This window comes from Serpula lacrymans, assembly GCF_000218685.1.
Source record: "Serpula lacrymans var. lacrymans S7.9 unplaced genomic scaffold SERLAscaffold_2, whole genome shotgun sequence".
In the NCBI taxonomy this organism is placed as follows: Eukaryota; Fungi; Basidiomycota; class Agaricomycetes; order Boletales; family Serpulaceae; genus Serpula; species Serpula lacrymans.
Window position 1 is genome coordinate 3,428,353 of NW_006763291.1, and position 23,076 is coordinate 3,451,428.

The 23,076-nt window shown below is 45.1% G+C and overlaps 8 protein-coding genes across 8 annotated transcripts; 3 read left to right on the forward strand and 5 right to left on the reverse strand.

Moving 5' to 3' along the window:
- Window positions 1-299: 299 nt before the first annotated feature.
- Window positions 300-3,483, forward strand: SERLADRAFT_405786 (uncharacterized protein; the record flags this gene model as incomplete). Its single annotated transcript, XM_007314205.1, has 12 exons — window positions 300-412; window positions 522-642; window positions 667-728; window positions 1,053-1,961; window positions 2,009-2,108; window positions 2,161-2,377; window positions 2,407-2,472; window positions 2,668-2,783; window positions 2,816-2,924; window positions 3,094-3,118; window positions 3,178-3,280; window positions 3,418-3,483. 12 exons carry the CDS (start codon window positions 300-302, stop codon window positions 3,481-3,483), a joined length of 2,007 nt encoding a protein of 668 aa, XP_007314267.1.
- Window positions 3,484-4,787: 1,304 nt separating this feature from the next.
- SERLADRAFT_433958 (uncharacterized protein) lies at window positions 4,788-5,243 on the reverse strand (the record flags this gene model as incomplete). The annotated part of the gene is made up of 2 exons (XM_007314206.1): window positions 4,788-4,877; window positions 4,926-5,243. The coding sequence occupies 2 exons, from the start codon at window positions 5,241-5,243 to the stop codon at window positions 4,788-4,790; spliced, it is 408 nt and encodes a 135-aa protein (XP_007314268.1).
- A 2,505-nt stretch (window positions 5,244-7,748) lies between these two features.
- Window positions 7,749-9,236, forward strand: SERLADRAFT_359737 (uncharacterized protein; the record flags this gene model as incomplete). The annotated part of the gene is made up of 5 exons (XM_007314207.1): window positions 7,749-8,029; window positions 8,090-8,130; window positions 8,192-8,283; window positions 8,335-8,409; window positions 8,462-9,236. The coding sequence occupies 5 exons, from the start codon at window positions 7,865-7,867 to the stop codon at window positions 9,001-9,003; spliced, it is 915 nt and encodes a 304-aa protein (XP_007314269.1).
- A 33-nt stretch (window positions 9,237-9,269) lies between these two features.
- Window positions 9,270-10,072, reverse strand: SERLADRAFT_458492 (uncharacterized protein; the record flags this gene model as incomplete). Its single annotated transcript, XM_007314208.1, has 2 exons — window positions 9,270-9,421; window positions 9,483-10,072. One exon carries the CDS (start codon window positions 9,796-9,798, stop codon window positions 9,571-9,573), a length of 228 nt encoding a protein of 75 aa, XP_007314270.1.
- Window positions 10,073-10,572: 500 nt separating this feature from the next.
- SERLADRAFT_433960 (uncharacterized protein) lies at window positions 10,573-11,973 on the forward strand (the record flags this gene model as incomplete). Its single annotated transcript, XM_007314209.1, has 1 exon — window positions 10,573-11,973. One exon carries the CDS (start codon window positions 10,573-10,575, stop codon window positions 11,971-11,973), a length of 1,401 nt encoding a protein of 466 aa, XP_007314271.1.
- Window positions 11,974-12,360: 387 nt separating this feature from the next.
- Window positions 12,361-14,694, reverse strand: SERLADRAFT_345500 (uncharacterized protein; the record flags this gene model as incomplete). Its single annotated transcript, XM_007314210.1, has 6 exons — window positions 12,361-12,582; window positions 12,641-13,004; window positions 13,057-13,104; window positions 13,160-14,231; window positions 14,293-14,557; window positions 14,620-14,694. The coding sequence occupies 6 exons, from the start codon at window positions 14,692-14,694 to the stop codon at window positions 12,361-12,363; spliced, it is 2,046 nt and encodes a 681-aa protein (XP_007314272.1).
- Window positions 14,695-16,035: 1,341 nt separating this feature from the next.
- On the reverse strand, window positions 16,036-16,767 carry SERLADRAFT_405789 (uncharacterized protein; the record flags this gene model as incomplete). Its single annotated transcript, XM_007314211.1, has 3 exons — window positions 16,036-16,236; window positions 16,301-16,528; window positions 16,585-16,767. 3 exons carry the CDS (start codon window positions 16,765-16,767, stop codon window positions 16,036-16,038), a joined length of 612 nt encoding a protein of 203 aa, XP_007314273.1.
- A 599-nt stretch (window positions 16,768-17,366) lies between these two features.
- Window positions 17,367-18,008, reverse strand: SERLADRAFT_458498 (uncharacterized protein; the record flags this gene model as incomplete). The annotated part of the gene is made up of 3 exons (XM_007314212.1): window positions 17,367-17,729; window positions 17,779-17,879; window positions 17,948-18,008. The coding sequence occupies 3 exons, from the start codon at window positions 17,984-17,986 to the stop codon at window positions 17,540-17,542; spliced, it is 330 nt and encodes a 109-aa protein (XP_007314274.1).
- Window positions 18,009-23,076: the final 5,068 nt, after the last annotated feature.

Genomic DNA, 23,076 nt, shown 5'->3' on the forward strand with positions numbered 1-23,076 from the left:
CCAAGAGGCTGAAGACATCTGTAGAGTCTTGTATAGCCATCCATCAACTAGGCAGAACATCTTTGCATGGGCAATGGATACTGTCAAGTCTTGCTTATGTAAAGAGGTTAAAGAACTCACTCACCAGTCACAACCTACACTTTTGTGCAACAGCAGCCACGTCGGAGCAACTAGAGGGGGGATTCATGCAGTTAATTTCGCTTAAAATGAAGACTATCACCCCAAACCTTTGGGGTTTGATGATGGCCCTCTTATGAAACAACTCGGAAGCCTCAGATATCCTAGTGGATGAGGCAGAGATGGATCTCGGTGAAATTGGAGGTGATGATGAGGAGGAAATGAATGAAGAACATACCAGAGATCCCAACTTGATAGCCAGCAAGAGTGGTGAAAAAAATAGCCGCCAAGCAAAGTGAGCAGAGGATTGGAAAAAGGCACTTTTTCTTGTGGTGAGAATGTCCAAAAATGGCCTTGAATAAAAATTAATGGGGATTCACTCAGAAAGCTGTTGTTTGCATCAGTATCTTCCTACAGAGTGTAAACAAGAGATGCAATTACCTGCAAGGTCTCCTCAGTATCTTCCTGCACTCAACTGGGGCCCCCGAGAAAGTTGTTGAGGTCCTTGCACACACTGGCTTGTCTGTCAGTGTCATATCAATCCATCAGGCAGTGAACTCTATGTCACATGGGATCTCAAGTCAAATCAAACAAGCTGTGCAGTCTATGCGGTCAGCTTTTGCTTACGACAATTTTGATATCAATTTCCAAACTGCGCAACCTACCTCGGAGCACCAAACCACCTTTGTCAGCATCACATCTGCTACTATTGTGCCAATATATGGCATCATGGACCCAATAACACTGAAATGTTCAGCCACATTATGGGAGCGTGATCCATTGAATCCCAATCCAACAGAACCAATCAGTGATACTGTTGACATTGCATAACTGCACAAGGACGATACTTACAATAAGAGGCTATCCGGCCAAAAATTCAGCCCACGCCTTCAAGTATTTGCATGGCACATTTGCAATATTCTGGTTTCTCACAGCGGACATTTCGGACATTTTGCAAATCAGCTTGCTGAGCCAGACCCTGTAACCCAGATCCCGCTGCATAAAACAGATCAGATAACTTGTCGTGCTATGAAAATAAAACAGTCTACATCAGATGGCAATATTGAAGCCTTGGAGAATCTACTAAGGCAAGGTGATGAGGATTTTGATCTTGATCATGACAAGGACATGTCAGAATATGTTCTCTTTGTCCATGGGGACTTACTCACAAAAGAGCGGATTGATGCTGTTCGCCATTCTTGCCGCATTGAAAGAACACCAAAGGATTGGTTTCAATACATTGTGTTTCTGCCAGGGCTCTTCCATTATAAAATGGCATGTGCTGATGCAATCTGGCGGACATACCTGCAGCCTGCAGACTCTCAAAGCGACCCAAATAGCTTATATGAGCACATTGGGATGCTGCGTCCTAAAGAGACAGGAAAGCTCATCAGCAAGCCTGGATTCAGGCGTATGCACAACATTGTGCACCATGACTTGACAGGATCAATGCTTAACTGCTGGCAACATAAGATTACCAAAAGAAATCCACAGTGCTCATCAATTGAGCTGTTTGCAACTACAAAACCCACATGGGAGGACATAGTTGACATGTCCGACGCAATTGTGGCCAAGTATATTGGGACCAGTCCTGATTTGCATAAAGAACGCAGCAAACCTTTCCACGAGCGTGACAAAGTGTATGGAAACCAACTCCTCCACAATTGTGATGAGCTCATGTATGTTGATTTATGCCATGCCATGAATTCTGGAGATGTGGGTCATGTTGAGGCCTCGTTCTTGCCATGGATACATATCTTTGTCACTGTTGGGAAGCATAAGTATGCAGCACAAATAAGCAAAATTTTATGTGACCTTTGCTATCAATACCCTCCAGATTTGAGGTGAGCTTGCTTTGGTGAAAGACATCCATGAACTAAATTGTTCCCAGTCAATTGATACACCTTAACCTGCTGTGCAATCCAAAGGGTGTGACTGGGGCATGGTGTGCCATTGATTGGCTAGTGGAGCGGAACAACCTGTACACAAAGGTCAGTAGGGAACTATAGGAATATAGCATTACTTGATATCCCTGTATCTGAGGTAATTGTTTCAGGATTGGGTTCAAATTGCACAATAGACCACATCATCGAACATTCACCTCTCATTGAAGTCTTCCGTCACTGCCATATTATTGTCAAAAACCCATTCCACCTCCTCCACCATACAATCCGCCACCAACCACCAGATATGACCAAGACAATTGAAAAACTTACAAAGCGGCTTTTAGAGACTAAACCACACAAGTTTACTGCCGGTCGTAAATTGCGCTTTTCTGTTGATGATAAGGTAGCAAGCGGCTTTGGGATTATACAAAAAAAGGGGTAGGAGTATCTACATCTGGGGAGGGCGATAGTGAGAGTGTTGAAATAACTGGTGCCGACCTTGTAGACTGACCTATTTTACACTGTGGTATGCTCACCATTTTGTGTGGGCTTAATATTCTCGTCATTGGGATGATTCTGTGTCTTCCGGGGCTTTGATGGGATGGAGCCATACTTCGGGCAGAGGCGATTTGATGCTAAGAATACATCTGTTAATTTGCCATAGTGAGCAAGATCAACAATGCAGTCGAGGATTTTGTTGGCGATGACAAGTTGGGCCCCAAAAAAGTCGACATCTCCATAACCAGCATCAACCATCTGCTTCTCTTGTGTTTAGCACACGTTAACTGAGGCAGCGATAATGGGACAAACAGGATGCACAAGTCCTGGTTGCAAATATCGCAACAAAGCCGCGACAAACAACAGCTGCATCTCTCACACTCACACCTGTCGCCACCATTCTCACTGTGTTCTTCACTGCAGGTAAGCTATTGTTCTTTGTTATAAAGCAACTGACACAATATACCATCAGGATTTGCGAAGTATTCGTCGACAACGCAGCATTAGCACAGGCAAGAATTAATAAAGATATCCATCGCCACCATCTCGAGCTCTGCAACTGGACAATTGGCCGGTAGGATTTTGGTCCTAGACTCGGAGCTGGATGCCAACTCAAGGTGAGAGAATCCATTTGAATGAATATGGCATGATTGCCCTATTGTCTCACTCTCTACAGGTGCCATCACTACATCCCCATCACCACCACTATTGCCACTGCCCTCCTCAGGCTCGGCCTCAACAAATGGCTCTTTGTTCGACGGACCTTCATCATCTTCATGGTGAGTTTTGTGCCGCTTTTGTGCTGGCTTTTGCTGATCCTCCGTATTTTTTCTCTTGGATGATTGTTTATGGCTATCAAAGTGCCGTGGTTCAACAAAATAAATTGCAGTCGCTTCAATGTTCACATTGCATGCAGCACGCCCAAACTGTTGTAAGAGCGAACACAGAGATTTTGTATACCCCCATTGTATCACAAGCTTAATGCTGCGTAAGTCTAGACCCTACTTGTCTTTGAATACAAATACAAAAATATTTGATAGCTGACGCACCTGTGAGGCAACGATAAACTATAACAAAAACGAAACCTGTCTCCTTCTGCACTTGCAGGGAGTAAAGGGTTCAATGAGCTTGAGGTCGACAGACGCTAGTAAATATAGCGAGTAGAGGACTTTGAGAGGTAAGCTTCAAAGGTTTTCGTTGAGGAGTAAAGTGGGTAAATTCAGTAATAGAAAACTAAGGAGCCATACATGAATAGGTAAGGCTTTATATAGTGAACTGTTCGTTCCTCAGACCGAAAGGAGAATATACAAAAAGTGGTCTGAGGAATCAATCGACCAATAAGAAAAAGAGGGAACAACTATCATACGACTTTTAACTTGATTAATCAGCAGGTGAGAGACTTGTACTAATAATAGAAGATTGTTACGCGTGGTCAGGAACCGTATCCTCATGATGAGGTACGATTCTAGATAAGGCGTTTATTAGTATTACCAGGCTTTACTGGGGCTTGGAGCTGGTTGGCGAGATGCCTACTACCAGTCCCTACCCAGTGTGCTGGCTAGCTGGGAGCGATGCCCAGTCTCTGATCTGTGATATAAAGTGGTAGCGATGGTTAAGAAAGCCTGTGAGGGCTATGAGAAGTAAGATGGCAAAGGATACCTCTAGCCCTAGAGCCAGAGGTGTAACGGGAAAAGCGTTTGAGAACCAAGACATAACAAAGATAAGAAAATAGTAAAACGGTCCTTACAGCACCATACCTGCAGCATCTGTACAGCAGATGCCCCACAATTCCCTCGTGCGTAGCTGTTTTATCGTGTCTCTATGAAACTGAGCGCTCATCCCTGAATGAAACCAGACAACTTTGTCTCGGTGTTCAGATGGCAAGACTGATTGTATGACCTCACATGAGTGCTCTGTCTGGTTCCGAGTGTTGTCAAAAATCATAAATGATGGGGGTTGAGTTCCATGGTCAATCCCCAGTGCACAAATTAGATCATATTTAGTTTTAATTGGATACACCATTTTTGTGACCATAATGTGGATATTTGGTCTGCCATTGCGGCGATGAATGGTTACAATGTTGTTGGATTCCATATGAAGCTTTTTCTTGATGTCGCGGATGATATGTGGTGGCAGAGTAGCAGATGTAGCATGAAATGAGATATGGCGAGGAAGGATCCATTGCAAACAATCAAGGTCTCCATATTCAGGGCAAAATCCATCTCCCCACTCACTAATACAATGAGCTTCATCAATTGTCACACTGAATAGCTTGTTTGTGAACTGTCAGTTTGCCCACAGAATATCAAAGCGCTTGTCTGATAAAACACGCTCGGGGCTTACAATAATAACTCTATATTTTGCAGCTGCAATATCCTATAAGAGTTTCAACTGCTTGAAAATGGTCAAACGATGTGAACTTACTTTGAACGCTTTGTCAGTGGCTGATTTGGCTTTCAGACAAATAGCAGGGATATTGATGTCTTTTAGCTCATCCACATTTTTGTCCCCAAGGATGTTGAGTGGTGTAATAAGGATCATGACTCTGTTGTGGAAGAGCAGAGGGATCCAGAAGCACAATGTTTTTCCTGAGCCTGTAGGAGAAATAGTAATGACATCTTTTGCCTCTAGCTGAGCCCGTGCAGAACGGATCTGCCAAGGGCAAGGCTGAAACCTAAATGTTGAATATACAGTTGCTGATATCTCGTCGATGCTAGGAATGACATTCTGTCGAGAAGACATCAATGATGCTGGCTCAAGAAGGTAACTGTGATGGAAAGAAGTCAAAGTTTACGCAATGTGATACATGGTCTCTGCTCCGTATGGTCGGTCTTCTTTTGGCAGGAGCACCATCATCGATGATGAGAACTGTTGTTAGAAAAAACCACACACAAAAACAAACTAACACACAATCCTCCCAGATTCCACGGAACTTGTTTATGGGGTTTGCCTCCTAGAACAGTGGAGTGGTCTGGTTGTTTGTGGGGTGGTATGTATGAGGATCCTTCAAAGTAAAACCCAGAGATGTATGGGTGTGGGTTTTGAGGAGGAGGGATAGTTGGAATATAGAAAGATAGGGGCTTTGTGGCGAGTATAGACGAGCACTACCTTGCTAATCATAGCACAAGGTAGGTTTGAGAACGACAATATGACGAGGTTCCCAGTGATAGCAGGCTCCTGACGCACAAACTGTAGTGCTCAGAAGGACTCTAATTGAAAGGGATGACAATGACTTCAAAAGTGGGAAGTGACAATGACAGCAGTTGACAGTGGTAGCAGTGGGAAGTGTTGTGACCACACTGGATCACAAGCAGCAGAGTAGTGAACTTGAATTTAGAGAAGAAGTCTGGAATGGAGTTCTTGTTGTTTTTACAAGGTAAAATACAGGGGTTTATATAGTAAAAGAAAAGTAGGCTATGCACAATATAGCTGTGCAAAAAGAATGAGAAAGAACATGAAGGAAGGAATGTATGCTGATGAATCCTGCGTAGGTAGTACAGGATAAGATTGTCAAAAAAGGAAAAGAAAGAGATAGAACAATGAATGCTGTGAGTAATATCACAGGTTTGTACAGCCATAAAGTAAAGTCCAATAGCAAAAAGAGAGCAGGAAAATCATGATGTCATGGGAAGATGCAGTAAAAAAAGGGCAAGGCAAAACACTATCAGTATCAACACAGTTCCTTTATTGTCAGTCAGGCATTCTAAAAAATATGTGTCCATAAAAATGATTCAAAAATCAAAAATAATCACACTGTAAATGAATGTTCTGCTGAAAAAAAGAAACTGGAGCCACCGGTCCACCACCTAGTCCAAATCCGACAGTTCCATGGCCTTACCAATGGACTGGTTGTGTTGGACCACCTGATCAAAAGAGGGAGGGAGAGGAGTAGTTCCAATTTGGAACAAGTGGGTCCCAGGCAGCGTGTGGTAGGTGTAGCTGTAGCGAAGACGATGGACAAAAGATAAGTGTACCCAAGTGAATGGGACAGCGATGAACATGGGTGATGCAAGGGGATAAACCTTCTCCAGCTCAAAAACTACCCACCCACGCTCCAACCAGGCAAGATGAGCGACCGATGTTTTGATAGTATATGATGGCAGATCAACGTCATGAAGATGGACCTGTTGCCCTATTTGGACCGGCCGCCGGGGCTTTGCTGATATCAGCAGTGGCACATGGTAGTCAACGAATCAGCGATGGAAGCAGATAGGAAGTGGTGACATCAGAAATGGTGGGGGTGCAAATAAGATGAGGAGGAGGAGGGTGGAGGTGACAAAAAAGTGGATTAGAATGGGGATCCAGAAATGACTGTCAGGTGAGAATAAAAAGGAGAGGAAGGGGCCCATGGTGGGGCTAGGCAAAGGAAGGGGAGTAAGGGAAACGACAAAAGTGAGGGCGCAATGCAATGTGTAGCCAGTGGCGACGCGAAAATTTGCCGAAATGCCGAAATGCGGAAAGTACCGGATGGAAAAGCAAAGGTGAGCGTGACTGGATTGCCTAATAGAGGTGGTGCTGATCAGCCACAAGTTCAAAAAAGGCAATATTAATTACTATTCCACGTGACACTGTGCCTGTGTGGCGCAAAGGCGAGTCTTTTTGAATATTCGCTTCATTATTAACACCTGTCCATGCTACCAATCAACTTTGGTGCATGACACCGTTTCTTACAGGGTGAACAAATAGACTTAAATATTCAGCCACAGCAAAGTTTGCCACACAGCAAGCATAACCAACTTTTGTCATACTCATAATTGATGGAAAAGTCTGAAAGTAGCTGAAATATTTGATTGCATTTTGGACCTACAAAATGATGTCTTTTTGTTGACATATTCCCATAAATACTATATTTTTGTGTAAATATGTAGAAATATGTTAACAAAAATACATTATTCTGATAAAGTTTTGTAGGTCCAAAATGCAATTAAACATTTTAACTACTTTCAGACTTTTTCATTGATTTTGGGTGTGACAAAAGTTGGTTATGCTTGCTGTGCCAGTCGGCTTGGGGTGTTATCCTCAACACTAAAGTTTCGATAAAACTTCGGAAAACTATTTATTATGTAATCGAATGTGGCTACACTAGGATGTAGGAGAACACCCCGCCGAGTGGTTGGAGTCTGGGGTCCTCGAACGATTCCTTCCCAAAATATCTGGTTTGAGACTAATCATGATGCGTCATAACGGCTCCGCGGGCAATGGCCCCGACCCTTTTCGCGAGATATGCGTGACTAAATATCCCCTTTGGCCATGTACCGTGGTATCTTGATCATGACTTGCATATATATTGTACTGCAGTACTGAGGGTTGAACACAAATCACCCTCGCAAATACTGCACCATAGTACTAGAGAAAGATACAGCATGGCTGACGTAGGCGCACAGGAGAAAAAACCTGTACCTTTGGATGAAAAATATTACAGCAATATCACACCGGAAGATATTGCCTTTCTCAAGTCAGAAACTGGAATTGACGACGACGAGACCTTGAAACGTCATATCTTAGCTGTGCAAGCTGAAGCATACAAGGTCCGATTTGGTAGTTCTTTCTGCATTAGCTGTCACCTAATACTCTTCGTTTCGCTATAGGTTCACCCTTATACTTGCATACGGATACTGAGCTTTACCCAGTACGTTAAACCTTTGAAGCGTGTAGTTAGGTTCGGTTTCTGCAGCTGGTTTTCTCGATAGGACGCTGATATCGAAGATACCTCCCTACGATCACCTTCTTAAGCTTGGCCGCGAGCGGAAGGATGCCATCTTCATCGATGTCGGATGCTGCTGTGAGTAAGACGCGCCTCCTCGTACTGCGCTTGCATCTAAACTTTAAACAGTTGGCGCTGACCTTAGGAGAGCTGTGGCTGATGGCTACCCTGTCGAAAATGTATTAGGCACTGACCTGCATCCAGGTAAGCACGAGGTCCATACTGTATCATGGGTCGTCTGTGTGACGTCGCGCAGAATTTTGGAAATTAGGTTATGAACTATTCAATTCTCCCCACGAATCTTTCCCTGTGCCGTTCGTAGCTGGTGACGTTTTAAATCCGTCTCATCTACAGGTAGTCCCGCCGTTTTATGATGCTGTGAAGACCCCAGTGCCCGACCTAAAGAGCCTGACTTCTTTAAACCCACTCCACGGGCACGTATCAGCCATCCACACCTCGTCTTTCTTCCATCTCTTCACAGAGGAGCAGCAACTTGCTATCGCACGTGGACTTGCATCGCTTCTCTCCCCTCAGCCCGGATCCATGATATTTGGTTTTCACGTTGGCAAACCGGAGAAAGGCATTTTGGACAGGGCAAGGCTAAGCTATGATATGTTTTGTCATTGCCCAGAGAGTTGGACTGCAATGTGGGACGAGATATTCGAGAAAGGCACAGTTCGCGTTGATGCAAAGCTCCAGGAGATCACTTTGGATAACATAGCGTTTGAGCTCGGGCTTTCACCAGGACACTCTGCCCCCAAGTTCTGGGTGCTGAGATGGTCTGTAACGAGGCTCTAATGCCGTCTTTCCGTCGGTTGTGTAACATTGCACTATATCTTGACTGTTGTATGTTGATCGGTGTACTAAGCTTATCTCCAAGGTCGTAGGCGTTTACGAATGTATTGTTAAGATCGAATGTCGTGTCAGACGTGGTCGAGGTCAGCGACCGTGAGCGTGGGCTTTCGAGTTGTGTCCCGCCTCACTGCCTGTCGGATCTGTTATTGTGTTGACGATCTTAATGCATATCAGTGCCCAAAGTTCATTATGCACACTTGCATGTGTCGACGGATTCCGAATCGGCGATAGTCTCCTCTATCAAGTGCATACGTGGCCCAATATGACTATATCGCTGGCGCGATCCCATTAAGTCGCATTCGAAGTTCCCTCGACTTCAACAGACGGACCCGAAACAGTGCTATAACTCTAATACTACTGCCTATAGTTTGTATGTCAACTCACTGGTACGAGGAACCAGCAAGATATTCTTCAATACATACCTGTAAAATCCAACTGAGCCCGCATAGCGCCTTCAGGCCAAAGTGAAGGCAACAATGTCCACCACATCCCGAACCACCGTGTTCAGGGTCAGCGCAACCTGTATAATTCTCCCTCGAGTACGATCCAAGAGGTAAAGGGGAAAGACAAACACGTCCCACAGTGGTTGAAACAGCTGAATAATGCATGCTTCCAGTCATTCTTGCCTTCAGGGTAATGATAATTGTTTGCCCCTTGAGCAGGAGGACTCATCGGGTCCATGCCGCAAGTGGGCTGAGGCTGATCGTGTCGAATTTCTGGACTAGAAATGGATGACATGATGTTTTGTACTGAGGAACTCGAGAGGGAGGGGGCTTGCTAGATTCACTATATAAGGATTAATATATGCGTTCGCGGAATAGCGGTGAAGATAGATAGTATCAACTTTCTGATATGATATAGTTGCATACTGCCCTAATAGACCGACACTATAACAGTCAATTAGACCTGTGCTCCTATGCAATCAGATCATCTGTCGCTGTTATAGAAATTCCGCGCAGCAAAAGCCATTTTTGTAAATACATTGACGTTCCATCTTCTCCGAGTCAGTCACAGGTGTTCGTTTTTTGTCCTTCCAGTTCGATGGTCTGTTTTTAGGGATCTAGGGCATTGATCAATCCGCTGGGGTGATGCAGGTAAACCATGAAGGGGCCGTCTGGCGGAGGACTTGCACCTGCCAGAGCAATAAGACCGTGTCAGCTGTGACGAATAAGGGACGGACTATAAACTGTCCTGAAGAAAAGCACTTCGGATTTCTCCGCCCATCCCTTGGACCCCTGGGACCCCGCTATAGCTTCCAGTGCCAGTATGTCGGTTTCATTAGACTGCAACTTGAATTAGAAAGACATGAGGTTAACGTGAGTTACTCAGACCATTTCCTTTCATTTATTATGGTTCTCTTAGAGTAACTTCCAGCTTCTCCTGATCCAAAGTATACAATCGTAAGCCCTAACTAAACTAAAGGACGCCATCACCTAGTAGATACCTTTGTTTTTGTTGTCTCAGTGTCTCAGGACGGAAGACGCAATTTGTCTTACCCTCGGTACTATTGCTATGTGGCCGTCAGCGCGAGGCAAACACAAAGCGTTCATCGACCCTATCGCTACACTCCCAAACGAACTCTTGGTCGCCATCTTTGCAGAGACTATCCGCCACGCATACGACGCGCCAGTTCGGATCTCGCATGTATGTTCTCATTGGAGGAGGCTTGCCCTTTGTACCCCAGCCCTGTGGACTATCGTACCGCTTGTCTTGTCCAAACCTGTCCAGGCCGTTCAAGAGCGCATCAGACGCTCTGGCCAGCGCCTCCTGGAAATACACGGCGCATTTGGGCAAGATGACGATTCTATCAAAATACCAATACCTACAATAGAGGAACTGCTCGATGTTGTGATAACCCACTCACATCGTTGGCGCCTTCTGCACATTACTGTAATGGAGGAAGAAGATGCAAACATTGTATTAGACAAGCTGAAGCCAATCGGAGTGCCTCGTCTCGTCTCGTTCATACTGAAAATGGACGAGACGATGTGTTTTCAATTGGGACACGACCAGGATGAGCCCATTGAACTTTTCTCTGGCGGTGCTCCCAAACTGACAAGCCTCCATTTGGCAAACGTTAGGCCTGGCCTCTTCTGTATCCCATCCGCTACCCTTACATCATATACGCTTTTCACCTGTGCCAATGGTGTAGAATTTGACGTAGTAAACTTGGCAGATGTCTTGGGTAATATGCCTGCGCTCTCTCGGGTAGTCTTTCAAGGCGATATGTGCCTCATCAGTAGCGACCCAGAGCTAGACCAAGACCAAGACGACAATACTCCTTCACCTCCGCTCAAGCTCCAAGCCCTTCGCTTCCTCGAAATCGAAGGCAATATAGGATGCACAGCTGGGGACATGTGCAAGCTTCTGGCTGCTGTATGCGCCGTTGCACCTGGCATTCAAGATTTGGTCTTTACAACTTCTCGCCCTTTGGATTCTTTCCAAAGTGACCGGCACTCTGCGTGGCAGAACCTGTTCGAGAAACATTTACCCCGAGCTCCATTTCCAGCAGTCCGCTCCCTTGTTCTCCATTATCCTATCACAACGTCATCAGCTAGCGCTATCTTCAACGGATCCCCTCATCTTGAGTATCTCAGCCTCTCTTGCCTCAACGATCAGACTGTGATAAGGTCTCTCATCGAAGCCACTCGAATGATCTCGTCAGATTCTCAGTCATCCAAAATGCCATCGGCGTCTCTCAAAACACTCGTACTAGACGACTGGAGCTCTGATTATAGCCTTTTGTTCGAGCTCTTGCGCGTGCGGAAACAAGAGGGCGTTCCTCTTGATAAAGTGATTATATGTAGCCCAGACAGCGAATTTTTCGATACATTCCCGGTGGGGCTCCGAAACAATCTCGAAAAGCTAGTAACTCTTGAACTGGGGACATCTCGGCCTCCTGTGTATGGGTGACATTGATTGCGAGTTGTGGTTCTTTTTTTCATCACAAGTTTACAACAGAGAAGCTGATCTTATAACGGTTTGCGGGTCGTCTTTCCTTTGTGAGTGCTATAATGTAATAGGGGGTTGCATATACCCTGTGAACTGATTCCAACCAACTAGACGCTTATTGGAAAGTATAATGTGAATTCAAAAGGTTTGATTCCATCGAAAATATGATGTATGCGAACGCTTTATGTGCAAGTCCAAACATTCCACAGCCAGATAACCAACAGATTTCTTCCACTTCGAGGCTACATCCCCCTAGTTTTCCTCAGTCAAACCCCAGAGAGAAAACGATGGTTCGTACTCACCTCAACTTCTGTTGACCGACAACAGATTTAATTTATAGCCGGTCATTCATGCGCCTTCAATTGGCAGTACTTTACTCTCATACCAACCCCTTTCAGCTTTCATCGATGTTATCCTGTTCACCGCTTTATCAAAGTGATGTCCCTCATCCGCGAACGTCACATAATCCACATATTCAGCATAATCATTTGGATGATTTTCTGTGATTGCATTCACGATCAATTCAGCTTGCTCCGGAGATACCACCACGTCTTGCAAGCCCTGCAGGACCTATAACAAAACCACGTGCTCGTAACAATAATGAAAAAAGACTTTCACGAAAACTCACAAGTAAAGGTTGCTTAATCCTCTTCGCGTGATGCACTGGTGACCTCGCTATATACTTCGCTTCTTCTTCCTCGTATGTACCTCCGAGCAACTTATTATCATATTCCGACTCATACTTGTGCGTTGTCTTCGCATCCGCGATCAAATCGGATATCCCGGCGTATGAGGAACCTGCCGCGAAAACTTGTAGGTCCTCGTCCTTGACGATAGACATCGCAGCCAAGGTGGCGTAGCCTCCCGACGAACGTCCACGGATAATGGCTCGGTTTCCATCTATGGGGAATTGCGTGCTCTTGGACAAAGCGCGAATGGCATCGATGCAGTCCTGTACATCAAGAACCCCCCAACCACCGTCTAACCGAGATCTATAATATATTGGTCAACATTCACTGAAATACGATCTAAGCGGAAACACACATATATTCACGGCCAAAACAGGATGAACCCCCGTAATTCACGTCCAGCCTTCGCAAAACAGGCTGTAGCTGGTCGACGTTGTAGGACATATGTGAACACTCACCATACATACCCTCTACTCGTGTAATATTGCTTTTCCCAAGACAAAGCCTGTGGTTCCATCGCGGTAGGGCCTCCATGGACATTGAGTATACAAGGAGGCTTCTCCCCTGGCTTGCTGGATCCCGAATAGTCAGGATTGTGTGGGGCATAGTAGACCACCTGCACCACTTGTCCGCCGGAATTATTGAACGTGGTCGACTGGGGAGGAGATATATATCCCTTCTTCACAATCTCATGCCCATCAGGAGTGGTGTCCTCGACCAGAGTCTCATACACAGGGCTTTCTGTAGTACCTGGCGAGCTCAGGGTGCATAAAGTCACACCACCTACGTCAACGCTCTTTTCTCCTATAAAAACCACCTGAGGCGAATCTCGTGATGCTCGTCGCATACTTGTGATGTCAGCATATGGACACTCTACAAGCTCGCTGATCGTCTTATCCTTGATATTAACATTATACAAAACGCTACGTCCCGATTGCGCACTCTTAATGTTTCGATATGCCATGAAAAGTGCGTTGTTACCCTCTTTATCCAGGAAAGCGTAAGGAGACCATCCCAGCTCCCATGCAGGAAACCCGAAGTCCTCCTCCAGTGCCTTATCAATGGCCAGTTCGGCAATTCCGCCAATAGTATACTTCCATGGGTTTTGGAAACCAGAATCTTTGTCGCTGGTGAACACCAGCGTGGTGTTGTTCGCCCAAGAAGGATAAGTAACGGAAACTGTACCTGCTTCCCCAGCCACCTTCACCGAATTGCTAACGACGTACGTCTGGAGATTGGGAACAAAGTCTGCGACGTAGAGTTTGGATCCATCCCACGGCATATCGGGGAAATTCCATTGCTGCCAAGCAATTTTCTTCCCATCGGGGGAAAAGCAGGGAGATGCGTAAAAATCTGCTCCTGGGATGTCCAGTGCGAGGCGAGTAACACTCTGTGAGGTCGTATCGATGATGCAAAGAGTAGTAATGACATTTTTGGGAGCGTCATCGGTATGATCCTCCAGGACTGCGACTAGAATCCTAGGGTCGAGGGGATAAACGACAAAGTTGGCAAAGTAGTGAACGGGGTTTTCTGAATCACATATATAAGACTTCGGGGTGTTAGATTAATTATTTGAAACGTGGACAATTACCGGGAGTGACAGCCTCGACGTCAGAGTTGGCGTTGACGCGATATACTCTTCCATCGTCGCCATTCGAGAAGTAGACAATACCGTCGTATGCTATGGCAGGTGCACCTCCATAACCCTGTACATTCGATGTAGCATCCCAACTGGGACCAATCACATCATTCTTAGCGATGGTGTCGACAATAACATTGGTACCATCGGCCCTTTGCGCAATATGATAGATGGTCGATCTAACTGGATCTACAAGGACATCGAGCAGCGTGATAGACTTCAAGTGATGGAGGGTGTCTCAGTTACGCAAACTACTATTTGAGATACTTGCATGCGTACCTCGTTAACCACTGTCTCTTCCTTGATCTCTGAATCCCATCTCCCATACGGCGCCACCTTCTTTTGGTCACTCATATCGTAGCAAGTAAGTTGTCAGATGGGCGATGGATAGTGGAGACGAAAAAGCTGGTTATATACTCCAGCTGATGTGGTACTAGGTTATATTCGCTCGTCCGACTGTAATTAGATAGTCTGGTACTTCGGGTCCACACTTGTGCAGAGTAACGAACACCGGGTCTGCATGTGGTCACACAAATAGGTGACAGCTTCCTTACCATATCGATGCATAGGGGCCCCAAGGATAGTCTAGGACAGCGTTAAATGGTGCGCACGAGTTTTGGAGCATGCGTAAGTCCGTCATCCCTGACATGCCTCGTGCTCTTTGAAAAGCCGGGTATTAAAAAGTTATAGTCATCTGCAAAGCATGAATCCTTCTGGAAGAAAAGCCCTTGGAAACGTCTGATGGTTATCGATGTGCGCTGATGCGTTTTTAAATAGACACTGAGGCTGACAGGCGGTTTGCAATTGAATAGAATAATCTCCATGAAATGATCGTAAACACGCAGACATGTATAGCACGTAAAGTGCCTATACACTTCGAATAGCCGTGTTGCACTTTGACTAACGGCTAGCGATCCATGTGCAAGTGACCTCCAGCCAATGACAGAAGTAGCGGAAGGCTAACATGTGGTTTGGTGAGCACTGTGGGCAAAGTAAAGACAATATGTCCGAACACACGTCGACCTGGCACTGGCACTTGATGAATCTCTCTTCTTCATACTCGCCATCTGCCTCACCGTCGTCGTTCTTTCAATAGTACGCACACTCTTTAAGTGACAGGGTGCAGATCCTACTGCCGTCCTGGAGCAATGAGGTTAGGTCTTTGCATAAACCTCTAAAACGCTTACTTTCCGGCTTCTGATCTGTTCAGGTCGTGGCATCCATCAGGCTATCGCAGAATGAGCATGTGTTATAGGCTTATAACCCACGATCAGCAGTAGCAGAGCTATAACAATCCCACTGTAGCCGTACAGCAGCTGGTCGCGAAGCTAGGTTAATAAAACGCAAGTACTCGATCACAGATTTCACGGTTGGCGCCTCTTTTCTTTTGGTGAAATATCCTGGTAGTGAGGAAGGCAATGACAGCTCGTATACGAAAGAAATAACATTCCAAAGTGACGGAATCCGGTTGAGGAGAAAAAAGCAGCACTGGTATTATCATACAAATTCCACCTTGTTGGGGTACAGCGCATAGATCACGTGAAGTAGAAATCAACCATTGTATCAAGCTGTATGCGTACCAGGATAAGACAGTCAAAATGGACTTGAAGACATCATTGGTGTGGGATATACAGTCTGGCAATCATTTGCCATCCACCATATATGCCCGACGGACATCTCCATAACTCATTGTATTCACCGAGGAATTTCGTTCCCCCGATAGCCAAAGAATCTTCCAGCACAATCAGGTGTAGCGCCAGATACATGCTTCAAAATCTTAGACACCGACTCATGAGGCTCTAGCACCGCACCGGGACCCCCCAAATCGGTCTTGACCCGTCCAGGATCAACAACGAAAGCGATCAGATCTGGTTTTTCTCGCGCTTGCTTATAAGTCTGTTCGTAGATGTGATGTCAGCCACGATATGCCAGCCCTACTGGGACTAAGTAAAGACCTTACCAGCATATTGAGAGCATATTTACTGATGCTGTAGCTCGTGGCCTTGGGTCCATGGTCATTCTGGATGCTAGCCAATCCGCTCGTTATATTTACAACGACCTTTCGAGTGCTCTTCTCAATAGCAGGATATAAAGCACGCGAGATAAGTGCAGGGCCAATGACATTTGACGTCATACATTTCAGCAGGTCTTCAGGTGAAAAATTGAATGCGAAATCTGCCCCGAATGCCTATTTGTACAGCCATCTTCTTTATTGAGCGAAATGAATGAAACGAGAGAACATACGATTCCAGCATTGTTGATCACATAGTCGAGGCCCTTGCCATTCAATAACTTTAATACTTCCTTGCGCCGCTTTCTATAGATGCTGCGTCTGCAACGTCCAGTTGGACTATATGCAGTGTTCCCTTTATTCCCGCAGACAATTTTAGTGTATGCAGACCAGTAGCAGTAGCTGGGGAGCGACATGTCGCAAAAACGGTGGCAGTGGGAGAGGTTAAGAGTTGTTTCGTCATTTCCAAGCCAATGCCACGGGAAGCACTATCGTCGGACACAGCGAATCAATCTCTAGAATATACAACAGATAACGAAACGACGTAAAGCTCACCCTGTGATAAACCAAGTTCCTGTGAAGTCAGACATACTGTTGCTAGAGATTGCGTTTAAATGAAGGGTATTCGTACAAGGATTCTCGCGCTTCCATGGATTTTGACCGTATATATAACAAAAAGTCTGGCTGGAGACTATGGGACCAGTAGTGTAAGACTGACAAGCTGCGGATTGAGTACACCATCACAGCTAGTTTCATATCGATAAACCTGGTTTAATTCTGTTCCACTCACCGCCTTTGTGGAAACTTGCAAATATCAACAAAGCTTACCTTGCCCAAGTTGGTCAGACTTAACTTAATGTAAACAATGTGTTGCACCTGCATACTCACTGTTTGCTCGATACCGCAGCTTCAGTACATGTACAGTCTATAATGCTGATCAAAACTTCACACAATATACCGACAGCAAGGTACCACCAAACCATGCTAAAGTTATCGTTTACCAGCCTCAGCCTCAGGGATCTGTCGAGGGTTTCCTTGGGGGGGGGGGTGGTGGCTGACAGCCTGAGAGGGAAATGATTGAACATTCCCTATTACAGCGCTTTCCGAAAACGTTGCGGGGCAGGCGACACATGACAGGCCGTCAAACTCTCACGGTATCCCACTATAAGCCACATACTTTTGATCTGATCACAGCTGGCTGGATTTAATTAGTCTCCCTTGCTTACCTAATTCAATATATGATAAGTCGATATCTTGTAAATAAGGTCTGCACCAAAGTAAGACCATTTGGTGTGAACCCCCCCTTCGGTGCCAATAACATGAATATTGAGCTCTTTTGCACCTCAATTTTAAACTCAACCGCTCTGATTGAATATGGCTTAGCATCACAATAAAGGCTAGCTATTGCTTCATCCAGCGTAACTCACCGCTTAGCCTTTGTGTGAATCGGTAGAGTTGATAGTGAAGCTCTCAGATGACAAACAACGCTAGTTTCAAATTTTTCTTCCATCCCAAACAGATGCTGAGCCATTGAGATAGTGAAACTGTCAGCCACTCCAATTAAAACGCCGCTACGAATTGCAGACACACCTGAACCAAAACACGGGCAAAAAAAAAAGGGATATTCAGAGTCATATAGGTTCAAGGTGCTACATAATTGTCGTAGTTATGATACAATAGTAGGGTTCATATACATAACATTTGTTCTCTACAGTAGCTGTTTCAGCTGAAACCTTTATGTGCTTTTTCCTGGTGTGACTAGCCACAAAATGCTGAGTTCAAGCCAAATGTGCCGCTCATGGTGCCTTCTCTATTACTACCAAAGTGGGGGTTCCTGCCAAAGGTCCTTACTTCGGACCAGACTAGGATTTAATGATGGCAGTTCTTCGACACCATATATGTGTGGATGTAGTAATGTATTATTATCTAACGCCTACATATGGTTGCCACACCCTATCAAAACATAAGCCATATATCATGTTGTGATACCATATGCACCAACATTTTGAAAATTGAGCTTTTACCATGGTGCAATCATAAAAACCATGGTGTGATATGGATGGTGCATATTTACTATATGATGATTAATGGTCTGTGTCCACCATATCATCAACCCCGATAACTATACAGCAGCGACCATACACCACAAGGATGGTTTTGTAATCCCATATGGTACTGGTCATGGTCAGGATGATGGACAGCAACCATACAACAATACATGGACTATATGCACCACTGAGTTATTTGTTGTATACACCATCATGATGGTTTAGTACTTCCATATTGTCCTTGTCTGGATGGTGGGCACCAATCATACAATAATGTATGGTGCAGCAGTTCCATACAGTCCTTGTCGGGATGGTGAGCACGAAGCATAGAATCATGTATGCCCTGTTTCCGAAGACGGTGGTTCAAATCCAGGGTGTTCATCCTTGTTTTATTATTTTTGTTTTTGTGATCACATGATAGGTGGTCATATTTCTAATAGCAAATAGTTAGTTTAATTCCATATGATAGTAAATAGACACATTATTTATTATATGAGCACACTTCAATTTCCTTAGCTCAGCTTGACTCTCCATTGTTGGATCCCAAGCCCCAGATGTTGTTGCGATCATTTTGAGACACCTGGCTTGTGCTTCGGTTCTCGAATTTTCTTCTGCTCCTTCCCATCCAAATATCTCCTTCTCTTTGCCATCCCTTTTGTTCATGTTGTGTAGCTTCTCCACTCCTGTAATAATAAAGTGCCAAAGGATGTTTTTCTCGACATTTCTGCCAAACACATGAGTATACAAGTGATCAATGCCCAAACCAAAGTTGTACAAGGTCTCGTAAAGAAAGCAGTGCACGCAAGGGGCAATGAATTGAGATTGCATGTTTTCCATGTTATTTCTGTCCGTGTCAGTGGTCCGCATATACTTCCAAATGTAGAAGTCAGATAGGGAGTGGTCCTCGGGACATCCACAGTGAAGGTACCCTTCGAGACATTGTCATGCACCAAAGTTGATTGGTAGCATGGTGTAACAACCAAGAATTTGTTACTCTGGCGCACAACTAGAACTAACTATAAAGAGGATGATGAGGGAGTGGTTACCCTTTAGGCTTCAACAAGTTAGTTGTGAGGATACAACAGGAGGACTCGCTGAGGAGTCTCCTTGATCTATTGGGGTATATATACTATCACAGGTTTGTTTGTACGTATGTACTATACAGTTGATGGAGACAGTGGCTGATGATGTCATGGGCACAGCTCGTGTGACCAGCTCCACTGTGTGAGATACTTGTAGCTAAAATAAGAAGGAAGGCAGTGCAGCGCGAGAAGGTGGAGTTTGAACAAAAGGGAAAGTGCCGCATGGCACAGTGTGTGAAAACTACAGAAAAAAGGTTAAAGAGGAAAATGAAAATTAAAGGTCCCAAAATTGTGTATTGTAACAATGAGGTTGTGGAGGCCATACATATATCCCCTTCTGTGCTCAGGTGGATTTTGTAAGGACCATTCACTTTTCCCTACCTTTTCATTCCATGTCTTGGTTTTCAGACGCTTTCCCCATTGCACCTCTGACTTTAGGACTAGAGGTGTCCTTTGCCATTTTACTTCTCATAGCCTTAATAGGTTTTCTCAACCATTGATACCATTTCATATTGCAGATCTGGGTAGCATTCCCAGCCAGCCAGCACAATGGGTAAGGACTGGTAGTAAACATCTCGCTAACCAGCTCCAAGCCGCTGTCGATGATGGGAACTGTTGTTAGAAAACCACACACAAAACAAACTAACACACAATCCTCCCAGATTCCACGGAACTTGTGTATGGGCTTTGCCTCCTAGAACAGTGGGTGCTCTGGTTGTTCATGGGGCGGTATGTATGACGATCCTTCAAAGTTAAACCCAGAGATATATGGGTGTGGGTTTTCAGGAGGAGGGATAGTTGAATTTATAGAAGATAGGGGCTTAGTGACGAGTATAGATGAGCACTACCTTGCTAATCGTAGCACAAGGTAGGTTTGAGAATGACGAGATAACGAGTTTCCCAGTGATAGCAGGCTCCTGATGCACGAACTGTAGTGCTCAGAAGGACTCTAATCGAAAGGGATGACAATGACTTTCAAAAGTGATGAGTGACGATGACAGCAGTTAACAGTGGTAGCAGTGGGAAGTGTTGTGACCACACTGGATCACAAGTAGCAGTAAGGAGTGGACTTGAGATTAGAGAAAAAGTCTGGATTGGAGTTCTTGTTGTTTTTTTACAAGGTAAAATACAGGGGTTTTTATAGTACAAAAAAGGTAGGCTATGCACAGTATAGCTGTGCAAAAAGAATGAGAAAGAACATGAAGGAAGGAATGTATGCTGACAAATCCTGCGTAGGTAGTACAGGATAAGATTGTCAAAATAAGGGAAGAAAAGAGATAAAACAATGAATGCTGTGTAAGTAATGTCACAGGTTTGTACAGCCATAAAATAAAGTCCAATAACAGAAAGAGGGCAAGAAAATTGTGATGTCATGAGAAGATGCAGTAAAAAAATGATAAAGCAAAACAATATCAGTATCAACACAGTTCCTTTATTGTCAGTCAGGCATTCTAAAAAAATATGTGTCCATAAAAATGATTCAAAAATCAAAAATAATCGCACTGTAAATGAATGTTCTGCTGAAAAAAAGAAACTGGAGCCACCGGTCCACCACCTAGTCCAAATCCGACAGTTCCATGGCCTTACCAACGGACTGGTTGTGTTGGACCACCTGGTCAAACAAGGGAGGGAGAGGAGTAGTTCCAATTTGGAACAAGTGAGTCCCAGGCAGCGTGTGGTAGGTGTAGCTGTAGCGAAGACGATGGACAAAAGATAAGTGTACCCAAGTGAATGGGACAGCGATGAACATGGGTGACGCAAGGGGATGAACCTTCTCCAGCTCAAAAACTACCCACCCACGCTCCAACCAGGCAAGACGAGCAACCAATGTTTTGATAGTATATGATGGCACATCGACGTCATGAAGATAGACCTGTTGCCCTATTTGGACTGGCCGCCGGGGCTTGCTGATATCAGCAGTGGCACGTGGTAGTCAACGGATTGGCGACGGAAGCGGATAGGAAGTGGTGACATCAGAAATGGTGGGGGTGCAAATAAGATGAGGAGGAGGAGGGTGGAGGTGACGAAAAAGTGGATTAGAATGGGGATCCAGAAATGACCATCAGGTGAGAATAAAAAGGAGAGGAAGGGGCCCATGGTGGGGCTAGGCAAAGGAAGGGGAGTAAGGGAAACGACAAAAGCGAGGGCGCAATGCAATGTGTAGCCAGTGGCGACGCAAAAATTTGCCAAAATGCCAAAATGCCAAAAGTACTGAATGGAAAAGCAAAGGTGAGCGTGACTGGATTGCCTAATAGAGGTGGTGTTGATCAGCCACAAGTTCGAAAAAGGCAATATTAATTACTATTCCACGTGGCACTGTGCCTGTGTGGCGCAAAGGCGAGTCTTTTTGAATATTCGCTTCGTTATTGACACCTGTCCATGCTACCAATCAACTTTGGTGCATGACAACGATCTAGTAACCTCGAATGGTGCCTTTCCTGTAGCCGACGACTGTTTGATATTATAAGAGAACTGGGCTATCTTTAGCCACTTGGCCCAATCCGTCTGGCTATCATTAATAAATATCCGGAGATATTGTTTCAACTCCTGGTTGAGTCTCTCCGTTTGTCCATCAGTCTGCGGATGGAACACTGTTGATAATTTAGGTTTGATGCCCAGCATCCGGCATAATTCTTTCGTAAATCCGCTAGCGAATTGAGGTCCTCTATCAGAAATAACCGTTTCTGGTAATCCATGAATGGACCATACAGTCTTTAAATAAATTTGCCGTACCAGCGGCGGTGTCATGCACCAAAGTTGATTGGTAGCATGGACAGGTGTTAATAATGAAGCGAATATTCAAAAAGACTCGCCTTTGCGCCACACAGGCACAGTGCCACGTGGAATAGTAATTAATATTGCCTTTTTCGAACTTGTGGCTGATCAACACCACCTCTATTAGGCAATCCAGTCACGCTCACCTTTGCTTTTCCATTCAGTACTTTTGGCATTTTGGCATTTTGGCAAATTTTTGCGTCGCCACTGGCTACACATTGCATTGCGCCCTCGCTTTTGTCGTTTCCCTTACTCCCCTTCCTTTGCCTAGCCCCACCATGGGCCCCTTCCTCTCCTTTTTATTCTCACCTGATGGTCATTTCTGGATCCCCATTCTAATCCACTTTTTCGTCACCTCCACCCTCCTCCTCCTCATCTTATTTGCACCCCCACCATTTCTGATGTCACCACTTCCTATCCGCTTCCGTCGCCAATCCGTTGACTACCACGTGCCACTGCTGATATCAGCAAAGCCCCGGCGGCCAGTCCAAATAGGGCAACAGGTCTATCTTCATGACGTCGATCTGCCATCATATACTATCAAAACATTGGTTGCTCGTCTTGCCTGGTTGGAGCGTGGGTGGGTAGTTTTTGAGCTGGAGAAGGTTCATCCCCTTGCGTCACCCATGTTCATCGCTGTCCCATTCACTTGGGTACACTTATCTTTTGTCCATCGTCTTCGCTACAGCTACACCTACCACACGCTGCCTGGGACTCACTTGTTCCAAATTGGAACTACTCCTCTCCCTCCCTTGTTTGACCAGGTGGTCCAACACAACCAGTCCGTTGGTAAGGCCATGGAACTGTCGGATTTGGACTA